Source organism: Otolemur garnettii, unplaced genomic scaffold (genome assembly GCF_000181295.1).
Source record: "Otolemur garnettii isolate 467f Iridium unplaced genomic scaffold, OtoGar3 scaffold00006, whole genome shotgun sequence".
Classification (NCBI taxonomy): domain Eukaryota; kingdom Metazoa; phylum Chordata; class Mammalia; order Primates; family Galagidae; genus Otolemur; species Otolemur garnettii.
In genome coordinates, this window is record NW_003852401.1 from 28590499 (window position 1) to 28614660 (window position 24162).

The following is a 24162-nucleotide window of genomic DNA, read 5'->3' on the forward strand; positions in this document are numbered from 1 at the left end:
TTAAATATGAACTATATGAACTTTGTGAGGATAGACTGTTGACTTACAGAAATGGCAATTTCATAGGGTTCCATCCAGCATATAGGTAATATTCTCTGTGCTTCAGCTTTCTTACCCATTAAACATAGGGGCAACAATCCTATCTGATAGGATTATTGTGGGGATTAAATGAATTAGCAGCCATAAAGTATAGAGGACAGTGCTTGATATGCAGAAAGTGCTATTTGCTATTGTTATTGCTAGTGTATTTGCTATTGTTAAGGTTACTTTTATTACCTTTGCATCTCATTTTGCCTGACAACTTTCCCCAAGAATAGCCTGTTTATTAATTGCTTTCCACTTCTGTCAATCAGCCTTTCTGTGTTACCACCAATGTCCCTCTGCTGCTTGTAGCCTGGTCTCAGTTCATCTGATGGGCCCGCCCAATCCGTTCCTCAGCGTCCACCCTGTCTCCTGGCACCTGTGCACCCACTAATGACCTGAGGCCTTGCGTCAGCTGGCAGCGGTTCCCTGCTGACCTTGTCTTCTGTGTATATTGACCCTGGAGTTGTGAGGGCTCAGGAAGGACGCAACACTTCTTCCACTTTCACTGACTTTTCATGTGATGATTATTTTATAATCTTTAGAAAAATTCCTTATTCAAATGTGAGATTCCTTAGGCTTTCCTATGCTTTTTTTTTTAAAAACAGACTTTTTTTTTTTTTTTTTTTTGAGACAGAGCCTCAAGCTGTCCCCCTGGGTAGAGTGCCGTTGCATTACAGCTCACAGCAACCTCCAACTCCTGGGCTCAAGCGAGTCTCCTGCCTCCGCCTCCCAAGTAGCTGGGACCACAGGCGCCTGCCACAATGCCCGGCTATTTTTTGGTTGCAGCCGTCATTGTTGTTTGGCGGGTCTGGGCTGGGGATTCGAACCTGCCACCTTAGGTGTACGTGGCTGGCGCCTTAGCCGGTTGAGCTATAGGTGCCGAGCCTTTAAAAACAGACTTTAAGAAAACTTAAATAATTTTGTATAGAAAAGTTGCAGAGGCTCGGTGCCTGTGGCTCAAGCAGCTAGGGTGCCAGCCACATACACCTAAGGTGGCGGGTTTGAATCCCCAGCCCGGGCCTGCCAAACAACAATGATGGCTGCAACCAAAAAATGGCCGGGTGTTGTGGTGGGCGCCTGTAGTCCCAGCTACTTGGGAGGCTGAGGCAGGAGACTCGCTTGAGCCCAGGAGTTGGAGGTTGCTGTGAGCGTGATGCCATGGCACTCTACCCAGGGGGATAGCTTGAGGCTCCGTCTCCAAAAGAAAAAAAAAGAAAAGTTGTAGAGATAGCACAGAGAGTTATGGTTCTGTATAACCCTTACTTAGCCAGTCTCCATTAATGTGAAAGCATACTTGCCAAAACTAAGAAATTTATGTTTGTTCATCACCATTTCCACAATACCATTAACCAAATTCCAGACTTGATTCAAATGTTCATGAGTTTTCTGCTAAAATCCTTCCTGATCTCACATTGCACCTAATGTGTCATCTTAGTCTTCTCTAAGGGGTTGTGATGGTTTCTCAGTCCCTTCTTTTTCATGACCTTGATAATCTTGAAAATACTGGCCAGGTATTTTGTAGAATGTTATTCAATTTGAATTTGTTTGGTTTTTTCTTTTTCTTTTTATGATTAGACTGGGGTAATGGACTTGGGAAGGCTATCACAAGGGTATACAATTCTTTTCTCATTGTATCGTATCAGCCCATAAATTATACCAAGATGACTCCTGACTGGTGATATTAAACTCGATAACTTTATGTTATTTAACAAATAGAAATTTGTATCTATAATTCTTAGATGTGAAAGTTACCAAGAGACCATCCAAAGATAGTAAACATCTAGATCCCTAAAATCACAGCACTTGGAAGCACTAAACAGGCTTGTTCCGTTGTTTTTAGTTTTATCAGACCCAACACATCTTTTTCATAATAAATATTTTCTACAGCTTCCTTTTTTCATCTGAAACGAAATTTGTAGATGGTATAATTGCCCTGTACACATAATCACAGGAAAATCAATATGAGGTCCTAATTTTAATATAAAGGGGGAAATAATATTGATTTACAATAAAATAATGATTTCAATATACAAAGATCCCAGGCATGACCATTCCACAAGCCATAGTGAAGTGGTCAGATGCTTACACCTGAATGAAGACGTTCCCTGAGTAAGGTAGACACAGCTGTAGATGAGTATAAGGCTAAAGTACAAGGGGCAGCATTGTCCATGGGGAACAGGTTTCCTAAGATGGTGAACAACCCAGGGGAAAGTTCCAAAGCAAACAAAATACCACCTCCCTCAATTTTCACGGTGGTTTCATTCCTGGAAAAATTTACGGCTTATTAAAAACATGCAAAAATATTGTGCATTTAAAAGTTAAATGGAGTTTGGCTCAGATAATCATAACCAGGTTTTTCACTGATGTGAATGTCCGCTGGGACACTGGGAAGCTGTGTGGATAGAGAACGATGCTTCACTGTGGGAGCGTCCTGTGCACTGCAGGACACACACCTGGCTTGGGCCCTACCTACTCAATGCCAGTGGTGTCCCCCCCAATCAGGGAGGGAAAGCAAAAGCACCCCTCAAATTTCCAAGATAAAATTTCCAAACTCTGGGGGCCATGCTGTGCCCCAGTTGAGGCAGCACTGGTATCATTTAAGTCTAATCAGTTTATTTCAGATCCACATAGCCAGCACATTAGGGCAAACTGAACCTGGAAGTCAGGTTTGCTAGCTTCTAATCTTTAGGGCCTGGTAGGTGTTGAGTCCTCACAAATACCTGGTAAACCTTGGATTGATGCTGAAATGTGGGTTAAACCATGCAATTCATGTTAGCTGCACACACAGACACAAGCATGCACATACATCCGGTCACCACTAATGACACAATCGCCAACTCAGTTCCTGCACAAAATCCTTTATAGATTTCCCATTGAACATAGGAGAGCATTTAAAACCTTACACCAGCCGAAAAGACCATGCACAACCTGGCTCTCATCTGCCTTCCACGCTTTGTTCTGTACCATTTCCTCCCTGCTGGTCTTCACTCAGTTACTGGCAGGAGGAGTTACTCTCTCTACTGCCCCAGGGCCTTGGCACAGACTATCTCCCCTCCCTGGGCTCTTCTCCTACCTTTTGCCTGGCAAACTCCTGCTCATTCTGCATAGCTCTGCTTAAAAGTCATTCCTTCCGAGAGCCTCTCTGAGTCCCCAGTATGTCTCCTTAATAGATGTTCTCATAGCCTTCTGTATTTTCATGATCACCACATACTCATCAGAGCTTTGTTTTAGTACTTATTTGTGTGATAAGTACCGGGTTTGATATCCCATGCCTTTACTATGTTGTGAGCTCCCAGGAGTTCATGGTTTTACTCATCACTAACCCCCCAGTACACAGTACAGTGCTGGGTACAGAGTCAGTTCCAAGTGTTTGCTGAATTCATGAATGGATGAATAATTGGGTTAGCTGCCCGGAATGACTTTCAGGCTGCTTGGAAGGCTGACTCAAAGGGGGAGACACAGTCATGACTTTTCATGAGGAGCAGCAGCATAATACCTTGGTTCTATTTTGCTGTGGAGAGAGAGGGGGATGCTATTTGAGACTGCTGGCTTTGCTTTAGTTGTTTCAATGGGCTTGGTTTTAAATGAAGACGATGGAGTAGAGGTGCCTAGAAGGCGCTTCCCTGTGCAGACCAGTGAGGACTCTGGCATCTGTCTATGTGTCTGGAGCTGGCGTCCCAGCTGGAAGGGTCTGGAAGAAACAAAAGCTTTGCAAACTTTGGCTTTATCAGGCTCCAACCCTCCTGGTGCCTCCACTTCATCCTTCCACTGTCACTTCCAGTAACACCTGATGTCTGAGTAGCCCTTGACATTGTGACTTTTGTTTCACTTTTCCCCAAACTTTGATCTTTGGCCATCACTTTCACTAATTTGGTACATCTGCAAACCACCAGTGCTGTTATTAAGTTTTTCTTTGAATATATCACCACCTGACATTAATGCAGATTTTAGCTTCATCATACATAATTATATGCATGAACTCCTGTATTTCTGGGGCTTCTCTATTCATTTGGGAAGGAATGCTCTTTTTCTTAGCAGAGTTCCTGCGTGGGAAGCACACCGAGGCAGACCTCACTGCTGTCCTCAATCTGTTAAGGATACTGAAGAACAGAGAGTTTCAGGAACTTCCACAAGGTCACCCGGTTTGCAGAGATGACAGAATTGGGATTCAGTGCCTGACTCCTGGCTCTGTCCTGGGCTGTCCCTGTCACACTAACTCAAACCATTCTTTGTTTTTGTTTGCTCCTTTTATTCCATGGGAGAAGGGTGACATGCTGATGTAACAAGGCTGGAGGGAGGCCGTGTCACACAGGTGTGTGAAAACCCAATCATCACACTTATGAACTATAAAAGGATCTAAAGCAAGTCTTAACTGAGTTCGCCACCCGCAGTGAACACTCCACAACCATGGACTGGTATGGGATTAATAATGACTCCCAGAAGCAAACACGTCCATAACATTTCTTTCCCGGAGCATGTTATATCCCATGTGGTGTTGCTGACATCTCAGGGCTAACGCTTTTTAGCTGCCTCTTCCCAATTTGTAATCTTCTGACCCACCTACAGGCCGTGTCTCATTTGCAAATGCTCCGTTCTTGTTTGCATGTCTAAGATGCTCACAGTTTCCGTGATGGATGCCATCCTGACATACTTGTGGAGACAGATGACTCTCCTCTCAGGAGGTACAATGTATTTTTCATGCTACAGAGTTTAACTCATTCATGATGGGTATTTGTGAGACTATCCAAGGTGTCCCTATCTCAGTGCCATAGAAACCCTTCTGAGCAGCTGCAGGATGGCTCCCTTCTTGATTTTGGAAACCACTGGCTTCCGAGAGATTCTCTACTCTCCCTCTACCCTACTATGTTCTTTCATAAATAGGTGCAGAGTTGCTAATTCTGTCCTTAAATCCAGTCCTAATTTAAAATTAAGACACATTGAAGGCAAGCATTCCACCATGGCGTCTCACACCAACCTGAGCTGCTGTGGATCTTACACACCAGTCCCCCGATGTTCTTTCTGATCCCAATCGAACACTTCAAAATCATTCTTACTACATGGCCTTTGCCCTTGCTGGTCTCTCTGGAATGCTCTTCCCCCACCAATTTTCATTTTTCACATTTCAACTCAATGTTATCTCATCAAGACCTTTCGCTGACCATCCTAAGATTGTACCCTCAGCTCCTCATCCCAGTAACTCCCTATCCTGCTAGTTGGATTTATTTTCTTCCTGGAAGATTTTTCTGCCCCAAAGTGTGTTGTTTATTTATTTACTTATTGTCTTTCTCTTTCCCGGCCCTTTCCCTCCTTCCCAGGGGACTGTAACTGCCATGAATGGAATGCCAAGGCCTCTGTTGGTTACCATTTTCTCTCTCTTGTCCCGTAGGGTGCTTGGTTAGTGGTTGTTAAGTAAATAAATGCACGAGATGGTCCAGGGCCTGCAGTGGGGCGCAGGGAAAAGAGCAAGTCTCTGGAATCAGAGGGAAGCTGCCTTCTATTATAACGCAGAAGGCGAGGAGCAGGGGCCCAGGAGTCAGATGGGCCTGGGTTCCATGCAGCCTCTGCTGCCTCCTGGCTGAGTGCCATGAACAAGTTCTTTCTCCTCGGCTCTCTATGTCCATCAGCAGTAAATCAGGACTAATGAGTCACCATATGTCACGTGCCTGGCTCCGTGCCAGTCACTGTAATAGGATTTTAACAAATGCTAATTGACTTTCTTTCCCTAGAAATGTCAGAAGAAACTCATGCAACCCAAGACACAGCCTTTGGAACACACTTGATAGTTAATAGAGAACTCAGGCCTCCCGCCTTCAGCACGATCTGCTTATATGTACAACTGCGGTACGCTTTGCAGAAAGCGGTGACATTTCCAGCGCTGGGCTACCTTCTGTAGACTTCTCACAGGGTGTATAATCTTAAATCCAGTCTTTTAGTGCCTGGCCTGTTTGATGGCAGTGTCCGCCCCCTGTATATTCAATTACTTGGTACAGAATGGAGCCTCACGGCCACATATAGCTCCTTCGGTGGCTGAACATTATGTTCCTCAGGTGGCCGAAGTGACTTTGAAGTACTTGTCAGCCACTGGCTTCTCTGTAACAGTACTGTAACCACTCAGTTCACAGTGACATTTTACTTCTGAAGCCCTTGTTCAGAATATTAAAAAGGGCAGGCTGCGACTTCATCCCTTTGCCTTGGGGACTGTGATTTTGTTAAGCTAGCCAGTGGTCTACTCGGGAGAGAGACGCTGGCTCCGGTGAAGGTTTAAATACTGTTTTGAATCTGGCCCAGTGGTGTTAAAAACTGTTTTGAATTTGGCCCCCTGGGGTTCAGTTGCTAGGTAAACATCATAACCATGGAGTCCACTCCATTCCAGCTGAGGAGCCAGAGTGAGTGACCGGGTTCGCCAGGCTATCTGAGATCACTCGGGCCACTGTCTTTGTCAGTGAATGATGGTGCTTTTCTATAAGAAAACAAGAAAAAGGGAAAAAAGGAAAAAAAAGACTGGTGTCTCTGAGATGCAAACCGGGAAGGGGAGTTTTAAAGTTTGCTGGACTTCACTTGGGTCAGGAAATTATTTATGAATTGTGATGGACAGGTGAAGGGCCCTGGTTCTTCTCATTCTTGGTAGTAATGATAGCGATAGCTGGATTTATTCTATCTGAAACTGGTGTCAAGAGAATGCGACAGGACCTATTGGTGTTGGTCACATTGACTATGCAGACATCATCATTGCCTGACATCCTAACTTGGTCTTTGGTCCGAAGAGAGGTGAGCCAGGCAGAGGGAGACAGTGCAGGGCTCTGAACGGACGGCCAGACGGGGACCTGCGAGACTCTGCCCAGCTTCCCTTTGTAAGGATGTGGGGCATTTGCAGATCTGCCCGTGGGACATTTTACATGTCAAGGCAACTGTACTGTGACTTTTTTTTTGAGAAGCAACAATAAGGAGTTGAATTCTGGATCACTGGACAGGTCAGGTTTCCTTGCTGTCAACACACTGACATTTGGGTTGCTCGCATCTGTCTGGAGAGGCCGTCCCATGGGCCATAGGATGTTGAGCAGCATCCTGGCCACTGGCATCCTGCAAGCTGGACAACCTGGCAATGCCACATGTGTCCTTGCTGGGTAGAAGGTGGGGGTGAGGGTGGGGCGAACAATTGCCCCTGGCTGAGAACCAGTAGGGCAGACCTTCACTGGGACAGATTATTTTGTGGTCACCATAAAGTCTCTTGAGAGTATTCCACTTTCTCTTATCCATCCTGGGGCCTTCCAGACCTTTGAATCTTTTGGAAAATAGATTTTTAATGTGGATGAACTAATGATAAACAGGGAAAAGGTGAGAGAGGATGGGATGTGGGTGCATTAACTCCTCTCCTCTCTCTTCCTTTCTCTCCTCCACACCTCTGTTAGTCTCTAGAAAGGGAGAGATGGTGTGGAGAGGAGGAGGAAGCTGGCTGCAGTTAGGAAGAGCCTGGCTGCAGCTTTGTGCTGTGGACTGAACCAGGAGAGCCTGAGGCTGGAAGAACTTCAGGTAGCCCTGATGTTCAAGTTCAGGCAGCAGCAGCTTCCTGCAGGCCGTGTAGATGATGGCGTTCAGAGGCAAGCTGGGCATCTGCCAGGACCCTTGGCAAAAGTGCAACGTAGGCAAAGTTGTTTCTGCCACCACGTCTGTTTCTGAGAACTCTTCGTGCCCTGTCTCCCTTTCCCTGCTCTCCAGACAGTCAGTGGCCTCCGGTGGCCTCTGGGTGCTCCAAGTCCACCTCCTCTAGGCTGAGCCATCAGCTTCCACATTACCATTACCCGCCCCCATTCCAAAGCTCCTTCCCTGGATGCTGATTTCAGCTATTTGGGGGGTTAAGAGAAAGGCTTCTAAGACTTCACTAAGGGGAGAAGAGTCAGCAAGTTTAACCTGTGCAGGGATGTTTTAACTCTTGGAAGAGAAGCTTGTTATTCCTCTTCCACAAGATGTTTTGGGACAAAAGGCTTTTCTATGGCTGAGATAGTTTCCCTGAAGTGTTTTTTCCAGCCACAATCTCTGCACTCCTTGGTCACGCCTATGAATTCCATAAATTAGACCTGTCACTGAGAAAGGGATTGTACATGAGGTGAGTTGCAACTTTCCCATAAGAAAAGATCCAAATCCCTTAGCCTGGCACACAAAGCCCTTTATAAGAATTTGCCTTCTGAACCTCTTCTCCATTCATTCCCTCAAATAATGAGGGAATGGAAAAAGATGGATGGAAAAGTGCAAAAGATGGATGCAGACTTTGACTCCAGCCCCTCCCACAGATATATGTAGTCAAGTGGCCAGTGGGGGGAAACACATAAGAAACCAGCCAATGACAATATGGTGTCGCATGTTAACCCTGGGTGGGTATGGTAAGCTTGGGAGCACCTTGAATGTGGAACTGACCTGGGGGGATCACTGCTGGCTGGCCCAGGGAAGAAGTCCCACATGCTACACTGGGCATGTCCCCTCATGCCTTTGAATGTTACCGTGGAATGCCCTCTCATTATCTGTCTGAAAAACTTTTAATGTCCTTTATGATCCAGCTTAACTGTGACCCCCAGGAGACGTTCTCTGACCACATTTTGCCTCCTCTTGCTTTTCTCTGCTTTGCCACATCTCCCCCTGCCTTACTGCCAAATTTAAGTGTGTTTTTCCCTTTGAGCTAAGTCTTTATACGTCACCTCTATGGAAATACACTTGTCTCACACTGGTTTGTTATTTACTTGTCAATCTTCTCCAGTAACTTTCTTAAAACCCTAGGTAATAAAGTATGTCTCTGTTCAATCCACAGCTCCTAGCCCAGTGTCTGGCACACAGAAGTGCTTAGCAAATGTCACTGAATGACTGAGCCTATTCAAACTGGAATCTGGAAAATGCAATAGCGGGATGTCTCCTTTACTCATTTTTGTATTAGGTTGTAAGATATATATACCAAAGCCTTCAAAAGACATATATGTCTGGTACAAAATGAAAACTCACATAACCACAGCCTGGGTCAAGAAGTAGCTCCTTCTATTCTTAACTCATCACCGGACGTCATATACTTGAATTGAGTTTGTCACTAAGATGAAGACTCAACATTCTTCATCTGACCTGAAGTTATTGGGGTCTTCTCCCAAGCCAGTACTCATCTTGAACCTTAGGCCTGATATTCTAGATGCCAAATATTTGGCTGAAAGCCAACTAAGTCAGCAGCACATCAGTTGGCAGGCATGGCCTGAAATCTAGCTGCGGGGAACTATTTGCTCCACTGGACAGTATCTTGCAAAGGATCTTGAGCTCCTTCCTTCTATATATGGAGGTTGTGGGCTTACTTGGACTCTGCCACATCTAAGGAAAAACAGTGAATGTGTGAGCCTCGCTGGGATTATCTACCTTGCAATAGTTAACCTGTGTGAAGATCAACCTGTTGGTTGGTTGCTGTTGATACAGATCAGTTAAAGTCTTGCCACATTATTCAGAGGGGGTGTACTCTGCTCTGCTCTGAGTGGAAATCAACCATCTGCCTTGTTGCAGTTGGTCAGAACACTGTGCCTTTGGAGCGGCTGTGGTTACAGGATGCATGGCAACCACCTCCAGTGTGGTGCGGCTCAGAGCTGGCGGGACTCTCTGCACGGGCCTCATCTGGTCCCACCGCCTGGCTGACACAGCTCTCTCCTCCTTCTTCTGCTGCCCTTAACAACCCAGGGCAAGCCAGCCTGCCCATCTGGCTTCCTTCCTTCCTTCTCTCCCACCTTCCCCCTTCCTTTCTCCCTTCTCTGCCCCTTCTCTTCTCTTTCTTCCTTCTAGCTGCATAATCCCCACACATATACTAGAATAATGACTTGTTTGATGGGTATTTCTTGAACCTGGCTGCCATTTTCTCCCTGAATACAAATTTAGCCCATTTCAGGAGCTTATCAACTCCAGAATCCTGTTTGATTTCACTTCTCTGTCTCCCTCCTCCTCCCACCTCATGCGGGTGTATGTGTTTTATGAATCTGTAATCACTACATTTAATTTAATTTCAAATTTTAAATTCCTTTATAACAAACTTAACTCCTTTTCATCATCTTCACTGACATTTCAGACACTTTGATTTTTCTAGTATCTTAATCTGTAGTCCCTGAAATCTTTTTGTTTGTTTGATTGATCATTTAAAACAGGTGACATCATTCTCTAGTCTTTGCTTCAAGGAGTTTAATTCATGAACTAAGTATTTTCTGAGAACCTAGACTGTGCCAGGCATGGTTTGAGATGCTGGGGATTCAGCAGTGAACAAGGAGATGCATGTGGAGGTGGAATTCTAAACAAATTTTATATTCTAAAACTGAGCGATCCAATGCAGCGGCCGACAGTGACATGTAGCTTTTAAGTTAAAATCTAAAGTAATCAAAAATTCAGTTTTTCATTCACACTGACCACATCTCACGCACTCAGCAGCCACATGTGACTAGCAGTTATGGTATCTGACAGCGTATATCTAGACCAGTTGCATCACAGTAGATCCTATTATACAAGGTGTTCTGGAGAAATGTGCTAGACCTAGTACCATTCCAGGAGTCTAAGAAATCTCTATAGCCACACTGTGAGATGATTATGTTCACATAATGTCATGATCACTTCTCATATAATCATCCCCTTGAAACATGTAAATTATGTCTAACCTGACTGGAGCATATAGGTTTATTTTTGTTTTGAGCATCATGTTTTTACACATGAAATGGTTAAATTAGTGTGGTGGGATCATAATTTGAAATACTCATCTTCCCTTCCAGCATTTCAAGCAGGTACTAGCTCTACCCATCATCCCAGGGGAAGGAAGGTTGTAGGGCAGAACCCATAAATAGTTCTTGAGTCTCTGGCTGCTTTTGTGGCCCAAATGTCCAAGCTCTTAGGGACTCTAGAGTATTTGTAGCAGGGGCAACAGAAAGGAGAATTTGAGGAGTAGATAAAAATGTCTTGGCAGAAATAGAGCTAGAAGAGAAAGAGAGTCTGCACACACACATGAGGGTGTATACGAGGGTGCACGCCAGCTTGCACATGCTTTGTGGGCTGAGGCTGCCTGGTGTCCCTGGCACTTTTGTTGGCAGTAGTAGGGTTCCAGAGAGAGAAAGTGTCCAGAGTTTGGGACACTGGACATAAAGGGTCATACTGATTGGAATAATGGCTACTTCAGCTGTAAACAGATGATTCACCAGCTACAATCTGCCCCTTCCCCCAATCTTAATTTATACTAAAAGAAGATAGAAAGGGTGGGTCTGAGGTGGTGATTTTTCCCCCAGCTCAAGGAGATGAGTGTTCAAAGTGAAAATAAATGCAATTATAATAAAAAGTAAAGTTGATTTTCTGGCAGCCTCTGCATCTATGCTCTACAAGTCATGCTCATTCCACAAGCAGTGTGGCTTCATTCTATAGACACTAATTCAACATCAGCCTTCATCTTCTCCTTTGCTCTATTTTATTTATGTGTACATTATCCTATTGGTATGATAACACTTCTCCTGGGAAGTAGTGCACAAAGCAGTATCATTTTCTGTATTTGGAGAAAACTTCAAATATTCTGGAAATTGATTCCATGCAGGAACTCTGACTTCACATGTTCTTCAACTGCACTCAGTGGGAAGGAAGTCAGTGCAATTTCATGACCGGATGATCTAGGCTGGGCCTCAGAGAGCTATAGTCCACGGGTTAAGTCTGGCCTGCCTCATGATTTTGTAAATAAGTTTTATTGGAACAGAGTCATGCCAATTAGTTTACTTACTGTCTATAACTGCTTTTGTGGTAAAATGGCATCATTGTGTAGCTACACCAGAGACCATATGGCCCCACAGTACCAAAACCAAGAAGTTTGCTTCTATTATAGATGAGGACTGTCTAAACTGTCTAAACATTCTAAACAGAATCTTCTTTGAAGATTCTGCCCCTTGCAGAGCAGAGATTTGAGAAAAGTGGTGTAATTCTACCACTTTTCCATCCTTGAATTCCAGCTTCAAAGATGACTTCTTGAAGAGATGGCTGGGAACATAATGCCTTGAGTGACAGCCATTAATCTCAAGTATTAAAGAAGTAGAAGGTGCAATGTCTCTGTCAGCTGGAATAACACAGAATCTCATCTCCTTATCTTGTTAATACAGATGACTAGATCAGCCATCTGCTTTACATATAACTGGGGGCTCTCCATGGCTTCCCACTCTGCTCTGCAAGGAAGGGTCTTGAGCCTCTATTACAAATGATGTCATGTTGCATTTGAGGAGACTTGGAGCCTGAGTGCTTATCTTAGGTTGATTTATTCCAGAAGTGACCCTAAGTGAAAGCTTCAAATGAAGGTGATTAGTTAAAAAAGTGCTCCAAAGAGATACTGGATAGTAAGCAGAGGAAGCTGAATAAAAAACAGAAAAAAGCCAAGAAAAGTGCAATTTCAGATGAAGCCTGAGCCTTAGCCTGATACCCTGGGAATCTCCAGAGTATGAACCACATGTCACATGTAGGAAGTTACTTTGCAGTCCTAAGGTGGTAGTTTTTTCCATGTAAACAACAGCCAATGCAACTAGGCTTGTATGTACTCTCCTTGTCCTTCTCTTTCCAATAGGCAATGACAGACAGAGGATGAAATTCCTTGGACATACAAAAAAAAAAAAAAACAGAAAAAGAAATCCTCTCAAACACTAAGCTCTCTGGGTGGTGAAGAGGTTCCAATAACTCAAAGGCAATTATCAGAAGTCCCATGATGTGAGTTCCCGCATTAAAGCATGCAGAAACTAGAGGATGAGTAAGAGGGGGATGGGAGGGTGATGTGGGCAGAGAACCCAGGGCATCTGCCTCAACACCAGATTGGTATCTTCTCCACCAGTGTTTACTATATGTGCTTTGAAATTATAATACAATTTAAATTATTCGTGTCATTTCCATAAACTAGATCCTCCACGGCATGGCAGAAACTTCCCTTTCCTCTTTTTCATCATTGTTTTACTTTTCTTTCAAAAGTAAATTACAATAGAACCTCTATAGTTGACCACTTCCCTATGTTGACCACCTCCGTAAGTTGACCTAATTTCAAAGACCAGACATGTATCACATGTACGTATCAGTGTAGTAGGCCTCATTCCTTATGTTGACCACCTCGGTACATTGACCAGTTTGTTACAGTCCCTTGGGTGGTCAGCTTACAGAGGTTCCACTGTATTTCTTTATGGGAAAAGAAAAAAAAAAGCCACTTTTTTGTGGGAAGCTTGGGAGGGTCTCCCTTTTTATGATTAAAAAAGTAAACAATTCAGAACTCTCTTTGAGATGCTATTATTTCTCCTGTAATATCTCATGGAGATATATCCAAAAAGTTCTCTGCCGACATGTGAAGCCTACTAGCTCTTTTATTCGGGCTAAGTCTACTTTCATACTTCAAAGGATTATCTGCTGAATACACTTAGATTCGGGACTCACATCACGCTCACTGTATCCACAGAGAAACTCACTTTGGGAGCTCATATATTTCAGGCATATTCAGCTTTATCTTTCTAGAGATAGAAAGGACTGACTTGTCCTCAGTTTGCAGCTTTGCATTCATTCCTTAAGGGTTAGGTTGCTCTTTGTTGGCTCCATGCATTTATATTTTCCTTGGGGTACAGTGACCAGAATTACACTTGGTACCCCAGTGTAAAGCTTGATACATTATAGCTTTGGATTAGGTAAAAACAGCTCCTTGCATTTTTTTTTAAATACTATTCTAGGTGATGTTTAGAATAGTTTTGAGTAAGATAAAAATTATTCATCAAGAAACAGTACACTCTAGGTAAGTGCAATTAACTGTAGTCAGGAGAGATAATCACTATAGGTTGGATACTAGAAATATTGGCATGATGTGTGCATCTCTGTGCCTCAGTTTCCAACTCATAGTAGGAACAACATATTCCTCTATATCTACTGAATGGGGAAAGTTAGAATGCAAAGTGGAGTCCAGCCCGTGAGAGATGCTAAATACATGTCACCATGGTGGAACAAATGTTGATCGCTACAGTGTACTAAATCATCACAAAGGCCCGGCGGCAGCTAGCTGGGTTATTTGCAACTCCATTAAGCCTCAGTTTGCAGTGGTAAACAATTCAGGTGGGTATTCTCTATGATGTGAGCTGACTTTCAGGGATGGAAAAATGGGGATGGCGCTTCCCGTTGGCTTGCTTCCTTAGCAATTTGTGAAAATAAAACCCAGCAAAACGACTCCCCCTTTCCCCAAAGTTGGCACTAGCTCAAGTTTTTCTTTTCCAAAATACTCTGGTCAGACAACACTCCCCATGCTATGGCTGTGAGGCATTAGTGTGCTCTGAATCCATTAGAGAAGGTCAGTCCAGAATACTAAACAGATGCACGCCCGAGTTTTGGGAACTGGAGTCTAACGAGTGAAACGCATAATAATGGCCATCTTCTCCGGTCATGCTGTTCTAAGCTTTACCATAAGCAGGCAGATTTCAGAGACTGGCTTCTTGAGCTGTCCTGATTTCCATACCTGAAGCGAGGAACAGTTAATTTGAGGCGGCAAAGTAATTCAGGAGATGATTTGGGCTTTACAGGCATATTGATGATCCTAGTTTCCTGACAAAAACAGCACTTTAAATCCAGTTGATATCACAGAGACCACATGGATTCAGAAGAGCAAGGATTCCTTTTCCCCATACAAACTTCTGTACTAAATAGATACATCTATAAATAAATAAAGTAAGAACAAAACAAAACCCCTCCGAGCCCAGACTACTTATTCATTTCAGATGGAAAAGCCCTGGGCAATAAGAAAAAAAAAGTGCCCCGTGCACTAAGTAGATAGGATATTAATTTGGGGTGACTGAAAGAGCTAGAGAATATTAAGTTGTCACAGGAGAAAGTTAAGTTTTGGACATTCTGCTTTCACATTACTCTCTAAACTTGTAAAAATACTCAGGGAGGCAGCAAGAAGGACTAAATTTCGACCCCTAGTTAATGCATTCAAGAGCATGATGCATTTTCCTCCTGCTTGGTATAGCCCGGAGAATCTGAACATAAGCAAGCGACACATGGATGCCCAGTAAATAAACGAAAGTCACATTCATTCCGTGGCTAGAGAAAGCCGGAAACACCTCATTTTCTCTGCTAACAAAGGTTCCCTTCTGGGCACCCCACACAACAGGACGTAGAAGCAGATTTCTAAGCTGGTGAAAGGCCATCTAATTTTAGCTGTGCTCAGCCTTCGTATGGAGGCTGCTGGGCTGGAAATGTATTCTGCCACTTTCTCCTCTCAGTGGCTTCTTCCCCTCAACCTCCCCTGGGACCCTGGCCACCTCTCTGAGGCCATATGACATGGGGCACCCCAATGAGACCTCCCCAAACGATATCGTTTGGTAGCAATGCGTTTAACAGCCCAGAGCCCGAGTCCCTTCATGCCAGCCCATAGGTCAGGTCTTAGAGAGCTAGTATTATCGATAACAAACACGCAAAGACAAGTTTGAGCTCTTTGAAAACACAAAGGCAGACCAAAGAGAAACTGACCAGACAACAAGAGCAAGTTCAATTCTCAGGAATTACATCGGGGTGGCTGGTAAGCAAAGTTTCCAGGGTAGCGCAGACCATCACTGCCCTTTCTCCAATCTCCAGTTCATTATTTTCTGCTTCCGATCACATCCCTAACCTCTATTGCCTACACTAAAGCAAATATTTCAGCTTCCACAGATAATTTAGGTTAAGGCTGAACTATCATCTAGTCCAACACGGCTTAGAGGTGAGAAGCACGGCAGTTATTTTATGATTTCACAGTGATTCCACTTTTTTTTTCCCCTTTTGATTTTAGTTTTGAAAGCACATTTGGAAAGTAACCTTACCAGGCTCATTCTAGTGTCTTAAGCTTTATCGAGCTTATCGATCCTTCGGTCTCTGTGTTTAGGACCAACGACAGGAAGAAAAGCAGAACTAAACCCTGCAGCTGGGTAACATCGCCTCCCAGAAGGGAGGACGTGAAAGCTGTCCCCCCTTCTGAGGTATAAGATGGATGGTACTCCGAGTGCCCTACTGTATACCCACATCCATCTATCCCAATTAAGAGAGAGCGAATCTTCCCAAACATGAAATGAGTTCGGCAATTTTGAAGTAAAGAACAAAAAGGGTCAGAGATGGAGCGCGTGCATTACACTGGAAATGAGGTGCTCTGAGGCAGGGTTTGAGTAAGCAGCAGCGCTTGGAAAGGACCACGTGAGCCACACCGCAGGACAGGACTGGCAGAGCCCATGCAGGGCCGCAGGGCGGGCGGTTATGAGATCCGATCAGCTTGAACACATGCGTCACAAACCAACCTGGTCACGGCACAGTAAAGAGGCAAGACATCATAGGGCAGCATCAATGATCTGTACCTTTCTCAAACAGCCGGACACTTGGGTTTCTAGGGGCAGTTCTGAAGGACCAGGGAGGGCAGTCACCCAGTCCACACTGGGCCTGGCCAGTGTCACAGTGTGAATATCAACTCAGTTAGCAGGCAGGGATGTTCAATGATATTGGCTCAATAGCATGACAGATTTGCGGGGCAGTCTTCTATACCCATTTGAGAAAGGACAAATACTTGTTAGCACTCTAGACAGAAAACTGGCTGATTTAGCTTAGAACAGTGGCTACCGTGGCAGCCAATTTTGGAGATCAACAAGAAGGTAAGTGGCTGGGGGAAGGGCGTCGCGAAGGTTGCATCTATCCAAGGCTGGGTTGGGTATGTACAGGGATTTGGCATAGAAATTTATTCGCACACACTTAGAACACCACAGATCTAATTAACAATGTGGGAAATCTATTTTCATATTTCACTCATACAATACACCTCTCTTTCATCACCGGGGGTTTTCAAGTTCTAAACTACAATCAGCCCTTCTTTTAAAGGAACAATAATAAATTCTCTTGTTCAGCCAGATGGTGGTGTTTGTTGCACTAGGCTGGGTTCATAGTACAACATCAATAAATGGCCACTTGTAGAGGGACAGACAGAATCCCATTGATAAAACACACCTACGCCTCCCTCCTTCTCCTGTCCCCAAATACACTGCATTATTAAAACACCCGTGGGGGCTTAATCTCATTTGGGGGAAGAAAGGAAAACTAGAAAAGACAAAATAATGTAACTCAGTTGCAAAACAATTTCTTTGGGAAAAGCAGCACATTGAATCTCTGTGGAGAGTGATTACAGGTAGGCTTTTCATGTGTTGTTCTGCCTTTAGGGACTGTTTGAAAGGAGGGTCTCCACAGGATTTTCCCAGTCCTTGGAAAACTATCCTGGGGAAGGCTGCACATTGTCAACCAAAGACATCATAACCAGGAGATGGAGTTAGAATTCTTTCTCAGTGAGTTGGCTAAGTCTCACGAAACATTGTTCCAATTAGGTGTTCCAAAGAGTCTTGCTTGCCTCAGATAACAAATTTTGAGAAGGAAAGGGTATTTGTTCAAAATCCATCATGTAAGAAAAAACGATGTGCTGATGTGTCCTGCTGCCAGTGTCCACATCCTCGTCCCAGGCTCGGAGGACTCACACCCTTTGGTGCTTTGTCCTTCTGGGGCTTTCTGGTCTCAGGCCTGCCAGGGATGATGGATGGGGGGGGGGGAGCTGACTAGTCTCTCCTCCTGCTCTTCATAGCTATATACCTGGTTATATAACCCTAATCTGGGCCCACAGTCCAGGGCTCAGATGGTTGGCCTATCAGCAAAAAATGTCCAAAAAATGTTAATTCAACAATGTTGGAGGGATGTTATTTCCAGAGATAAACTCCTCAGGGAAAATGAGAAAGAGTCGCTGCTCCTGGGACTCAACTCCTCCACACTGAAAGATGCTTCTTTAATGATGCTTTCTTTCCCCCCAAATTTCCCAATGCCTGGTGTGTCCTAACATTTGGTCCAAATAAAATCCTGGAACAGATTCTTAGGATATAACTATCTTCCAACTCCATGCAAGAGGAGTTTTCATTACAGAGAATCAGCATCTATTAGAGCATGAAACATTGGGGGCCTGCTGGCACTCACTCCCCACATGGAATCACTGCATAATATAGACACTATTCTTTTTCTTCCTGGCATTTATAGTAAGCGACTCAGTTTGTGACCTAAGGCACTTTCCATACTTCCAGGCAGTGAATATTGGTTTCCTATCAGTCTCAATGGCACATAATTTAAGACAGTGGGAAAGGAGTTGGAGAATAGTTTCCAGGGTAAGAAAAACACCATGCAGATGTTTGCCCTTACTCTTGAATTCTGATGGCGAAATTGAGAATTGTTTATTTGTTCTGAAGTCAAACTCAAGAAACTTATTTTCTAATGGCTGGGGGCTGGGATAGGGGTGGGTCATAATGACACAATATATTCCTGATACTGAAAATTTCAACACATGGCTCTGGGACTTGGAATCATACAAAATTTTAGATCTTTTTAAATGGTTCATTTTTTCTTTTTTTCGGATCAAATTTGGCATGCCAGATGTCGATTTGTATCACAGAACACGACATACCTAAAGAAACACCCGAGGACTGCTTTGCTAAAATTGTATATTCACCTTCTGTAATTGTTGTTTGGGGTTTTTTTTTTTTTTCCTCCAAGATAGAAAGCTAGGAATCGGTCCTCTATCTTGAGCCATTTATTGAGAACAAACAAATGAACTTGAAAAAGACACAACCCAATTGAATTTAAATACCTGACTTTGGTGTATGAGAATCATAAACTTGCTTACGGTCTATCTGGTCTGCAAACACCTCCCCATAAATCATCCAATACGGCATATAGAAGATGTTCTTGGCCAGTTTCCATGATGGCTCCTCGTTGGGAAAAAGGATGGCTTGCCTGGCGACCCCGAAGCTCATCAGCACCACCAGCATGATGATGACAAAGTACATCATGTCTATCATCTGGAAGAGGAGACAGGGAGAGACAAAAGGAAACCCCCATGATTGAGCGTTCTTAAGAATGCTGAGGTTGATGGAGACCTTTGGAGGAGGTCCATTTTCTAGGCAGCTGATAAGAGATGTTTAGACAGGGACTTATGTGCAGATAAGAGGATACTTGATCTATTAAAACTAATGTCCGGTGAGACTTGTGAGAATCTTATCAATAACTCAAAAAACATTTTTTTTTTAAAGTGCATGCACAATGCAGCCTTTTCACGTTTCATTACTATCTCTGGGATCTAGTCTATTCTATGCGTAGGCACCAGAATAGAAACTTGGGTCTCTCTGAGGATCCAGGACTTTTCCTCTGCTCCTGGGGGAGGCAAGCATCCTCTTTATGTCTCTTTATGCTTAGAGAAATTGGAATTAAGATAGTTGAACTGTTCCAAGAATGAATGCAATGCTGCAAGTTCCCTGTCTGAGTTCTGAAAGGCTAATGAAAAGTTGGAAAGCTCAAGAGAATAACTGCTGGTAAACAAAGCTGGGACAATCAAATATCCATCACTTTCTGTCTCTTTCCCATGGCCCGAGCCCATTGCATGATGTTCAGCCATCAGCCAGTCTCTCAGACTGCAGGGTCTCCTGTTGGCTGTGGAGGATGTTTTCCTGGGAGCCCTGTGGAGCCTAATAAGGGATAAGCACCGGATCTGCGCCGGTGCTGTTGAAATGATGGATTTTCATCTTAACATGTTTACAAGACCCTCCAGGCTGCGCTCTAATACGAGGCTACCGCTTCCTCTCTCTTCCTTGTTTGTCTCCATGATATATGTTATTGGAGATCTGTTTCTCACATGCCAAATTACCTTCCTTTTATCACTCAAAGTAGATGAGGATGTAGTAGCTATTGATTTTTCTTGGCCAGAACCTCCCTCTTTAAGAAACAATTTCTACCTATTTTGGCCACAAGGTAGGTATGTTTTCCAGGCTAGGTTAATCATGGTTTTCCTCCCCTTGGCAGGAGAGATAGGAGGCAGGCAGGTGACACAAGACAGGCCAACTAGCATCCTATTTGGCCTTTTTAAAAAAATGTAATTAAAACTGGGAGAGAGAAATTTTCTTTTCTTCTCTGTAATGATGTAAATGCAGAGTCTGAGACGCAGTTCTCCACTACGGAAACTGATTAGAATAAATGAAGCACAGACATGGGACACAGAGAACACAGGCTGACAGTGGTTGGTTCTTTGCTTTTGGCTGCCCCTAAGCCCAGTTCCATCAGCCTTCCTATTGGTCAGTATGGCCCTCCAAGGCTTGAGCTAGTTGAAGATTGTTTTCTATCTGGCATCAAAACACCCACTGCAAAAAGACTTCCTCCTGGATATCACACTTCCCAAAGGGCTGTCCATCCACAAGGGAAGACATGCTAATTTTACCAGTGACAATGGAGAATTCAAATTAGCTTTAATATATTATTTTAAGGAAGGACAGTCCATGGTTCTTGTTATTGGAATTCAAACATTACAGCCTTCCTGTATGGCCTAGGACACCGGACTTTTGAGATACTTCAGGCCAATTGATCAAGTTTCAGGGCAACTTCAAAATGCATCCCACAAGGGCGGTGCCTGTGGCTCAAAGGAGTAGGGTGCTGGCCCCATATACCAGAGGTAGTGGGTTCAAATCTGGCCCTGGCCAAAAACTGAAAAAAAAAAAAAAATGTATCACACAAGTACTGTGTGACTTTGAAACTAAACAGGAGTATTTCAAAATTTGACATTCATTCATATTTTCAAATTGTCCTTAAAATTATATGCTATTTAATTAGTTATTCCTGCCACAGTTTAGTGGTCTCAGAACTCCCTTAAAGTGAGCAAGCCAGCTGTGTCGAAACAGTTTTATAGGAGACCTGGGTCTATTTCTCACCCTCACTCTTGCTCTTTTTTATTTTGCAAAATTCTTTCATCATTTATTTATAAAAAGTTCTGTCAATGAGAAAGCACACGTGGGTCCTTCATATTATGTTTATTTGCATTGATTGAAAGAAAGGGGGAGCGAGGAAGGTGTGTACTCACGGGATTAAGGAGCTGCTTTGACCTAAGGAAACTCAGCCAGCAAATACAGAAGCCATTCTAATTCAATTTCTCAGGATTATTCTTGTCCAGATTGATTGTGATATCAATGGAAAGGGTCAAAACAATCAAAGAGAAGACACAGTCTTCCCACGTTCTCAGCTTCAGATATTTCAAAGAAGTCTTAGCACTTACAAATACCAAAATATGACAGAGTATAGAAACAGCACATTATTAGTGAAAACTGAGGCTGGCTTCCTCTGTTTTTGAAGTTTAATTTTCTAGTTGATTCACTATTAAGAGAGTGCAGGCTTGGGGCCTGTGGTTCAAGTGGCTAAGGCGCCAGCCATATACACCTAAGGTGGTGGTTTAAAATCCAACCTGGGCCCACCAAATAACAACGACGGCTTCAACCAAAAAATAGCCGGGTGTTGTGGCGGGTGCCTGTGGTCCCAGCTACTTGGGAGGCTGAGGCAGGAGACTCGTTTGAGCCCAGGAGTTGGAAGTTGCTGTGAGCTGTGATGCCATAGCACTCTACCCAGGGGGCCAGCTTGAGGCTCTGTCTCAAAAAAAAAAAAAAAAAAGAGAGTAGAGTCTGCCCTATTTTGTAAATATCTTTCAGTTGAATTCTACAAGGAAAATACATACAGTGGCTAAGCATGTGTGCTCAGTCAACCACCTAGGTTTTTATTTTGATTTCACTAGTAGAAATAGCTATGTGGGAAAAAAATCCACAAAAAAGTAAACATAGTTACAAAAATAAAATAAAGACTTTCCTGACCATGAAAAAAGGACAAAGAAAGATAGCTAAGTGGCCTTGGGATAGTTGCCTAATCTTGTTTTTTATTTGTAAAATGGTGATATAATAATAATAATGCATGTTTTTTTTTTTTTAACGTATTGTTGGGGATTCATTGAGGGTACAAGAAACCAGGTTTCACTGATTGCATTTGTTAGGTAAAAAGATAAGATAAGATGTGATAATGTGGTACGTTCTCAGTCAATGTCGACATTATCTTTATTAGAGCTGGGATGAGATCAGGCTGTGGAGTCAGATAGACGTTCGAGTTGTCCTTGTCCCTTGCTGTGTCTGTTATTCAATCATCTATTCAATTATGAAGACTTATTTCATGGGGTGAAATAACGATGGCATGTCTGACGTATCTAGCACATAGCAAGGGATGGGGATTCTTACTGTGGATTTTGTTCTGCATCATACCAGTGAGCTCAGTACTAAGCTTAGAGAGTTCCATTAAGAAGTGGTATCTGAAGGGAAGGGGTCAGGATTTCCTTACGTGATCCTGGAACTGCGGATCAGTTGGAATCGAAGTGGAGAGGCAGGTTTTCCACGCCGCGAGGCATTTGGTGCACTGGTTCTTACCCAATGCAAAGACTCATAGTACTAGTTTCAAATTGTAGGCCTAGGGAATCTTATCAGCTGTCTGCCTCTAGACTACAGGGCAGTGAGTTACTCGGTTGTTTACTTCTGAATAGGGACTCCCCGGTGTTGAGAGGCTTTCAGTATAAACACATCTGGGCACATTTTGTAAAGGTTCCAGACTGGCCGTCCATCTGGCTCGCTGATAAATTCTATAGGCATATTTTATCTACCTTCTGGATCAGTGACTTAATTATTGAACTCATTGTCTTAAAAGCCTCATGAAAGAGAAAGCAAAGCCCCCAAACAGGCTCGTTTCCTACTTATTCTTCACTGATAGATGAAGTCATTCATAAGCGGAGAGGTAGAGAAAATGCAATGCTTCCCTCTGGCTCAGTCCTTCCTAAGATTTCATTCTAGTCAAAACTGGGGATAATTATGCCATTATTGAAATGTGAGGTGTGGATTTTAAAATTATCTTGCTGCTTTACTGTGACTTTAGTTATTTTAAGTATAGAAATGCCAGCCAGACTTTAAATAGTTATATATTGGGTTTGTTGGGTCTTTTCAGATTTTGCTTATTAAAATAAAGTAGGAGAACAGTCAGAAAAAAAAAACAACCAATCAGATTATGTAAGTGTCTAATGTCTTGGTTCTCAACAAAGGGAGATTTTGACACCCAGGGGACATGTGGCAGCGTGTGGAGACTTTTCTGTTGTCACAACCATGTGTGTACAAGCACACTGACATTCATGATACTGACAGCTGGTGGGCAGAGGCCAGGGACACTACTAAATATTCTATGATGCACAGAACAGCCCCTACAACAAGGAATTACCCAGCCTACAATATCAATAATGTTATAGTCCGTCACTTTCTCTGGGTCCCTTTGAGAATACATTTGAGAATCTCATGAAAACTTGTCTTCTTTGTCCAGAAAATTCATACATCCACACATTTTTATATGTAAATTGGGAGGAGGGTCCATGAATTCTATCTCCTAAGCCTCACCCATAGACTCTAAATTGAGATTTTCTGTTTTTAGAGGAATTTTCACCACAATCTCAAATTCATTGTTAAAGTCCAAAGAAGATGATGTAACAGGCAGTATTATGGAGTAAAAGACATGCATTTTTTTTCCTAGCCAAAAAATCCCCAATTGAAGTGAGGCTCAGTTCTGAGTAAATAACTCAAACTTGTGAATTTAAATTTTTCCTCTCTAGAATGAGTTTGGAGATATTTTCTCTCAACAATGCCGGGGTTATAAATATCAACCTTTTGTACAAAGGGGTTAGGAATACAGCAGAATAATTATGCTAATTTTACCTTTTTTTCATTGCATTTTGAGAAAATATAATATGGAGATAATGATAACAGATACAATTTATCAATTACTTAAACCACGAGCCAGAGACTGTCGGTCACTTTAACATGCATTATTTCTCGTCCTTACAACAATCCTACAAGATGTGCATTTATTATTCATTGCTACTTTGGGAACGAGTAACTAAGTCTCAAATAGTTTGAAGGTTTCAGAGCTTGTTCATTTTGAATTCCAATTCTTCCCCGCTTTGCATGAATTTTTCAATGCTTTTGTAGGAAGAGTCTTGGTTATCAAAGATTCATTTCGGTAGAATTGCACATACACATGCAGATGTTTGATAAATATTGAGTTAGCGATGATATATGTAATAAAACCAGCGATAATGAGAAGGAATTGACTGATGGATTTCAATAGCTCATACCATGAAAGCAAAGTGAGGTTATCAGGGAAGAGGTTTTT

The 24162-nt window shown here is 43.1% G+C and overlaps 1 protein-coding gene and 1 non-coding gene across 24 annotated transcripts in view; both read right to left on the minus strand.

The window, feature by feature from the left end:
* TRPM3 (transient receptor potential cation channel subfamily M member 3) overlaps positions 1-24162 on the minus strand; it is a 559493-nt gene that overhangs the window by 39670 nt on the left and 495661 nt on the right. For 20 of the 23 annotated variants that reach the window (XM_003782940.1, XM_003782943.1, XM_003782941.1 and 17 more), the window contains one exon: positions 18785-18959. In XM_003782940.1, coding sequence (XP_003782988.1) covers positions 18785-18959 — 175 coding nt within the window. Of the gene's footprint in view, positions 1-18748; positions 18960-24162 lie in introns of all 23 variants that reach the window. The other 3 variants (XM_012813884.1, XM_012813878.1, XM_023508504.1) reach the window with 1 other exon arrangement.
* LOC111722868 lies at positions 4341-4440 on the minus strand. The gene has a single exon (XR_002771515.1). It is a non-coding gene; the product is annotated as a small nucleolar RNA U13 (small nucleolar RNA).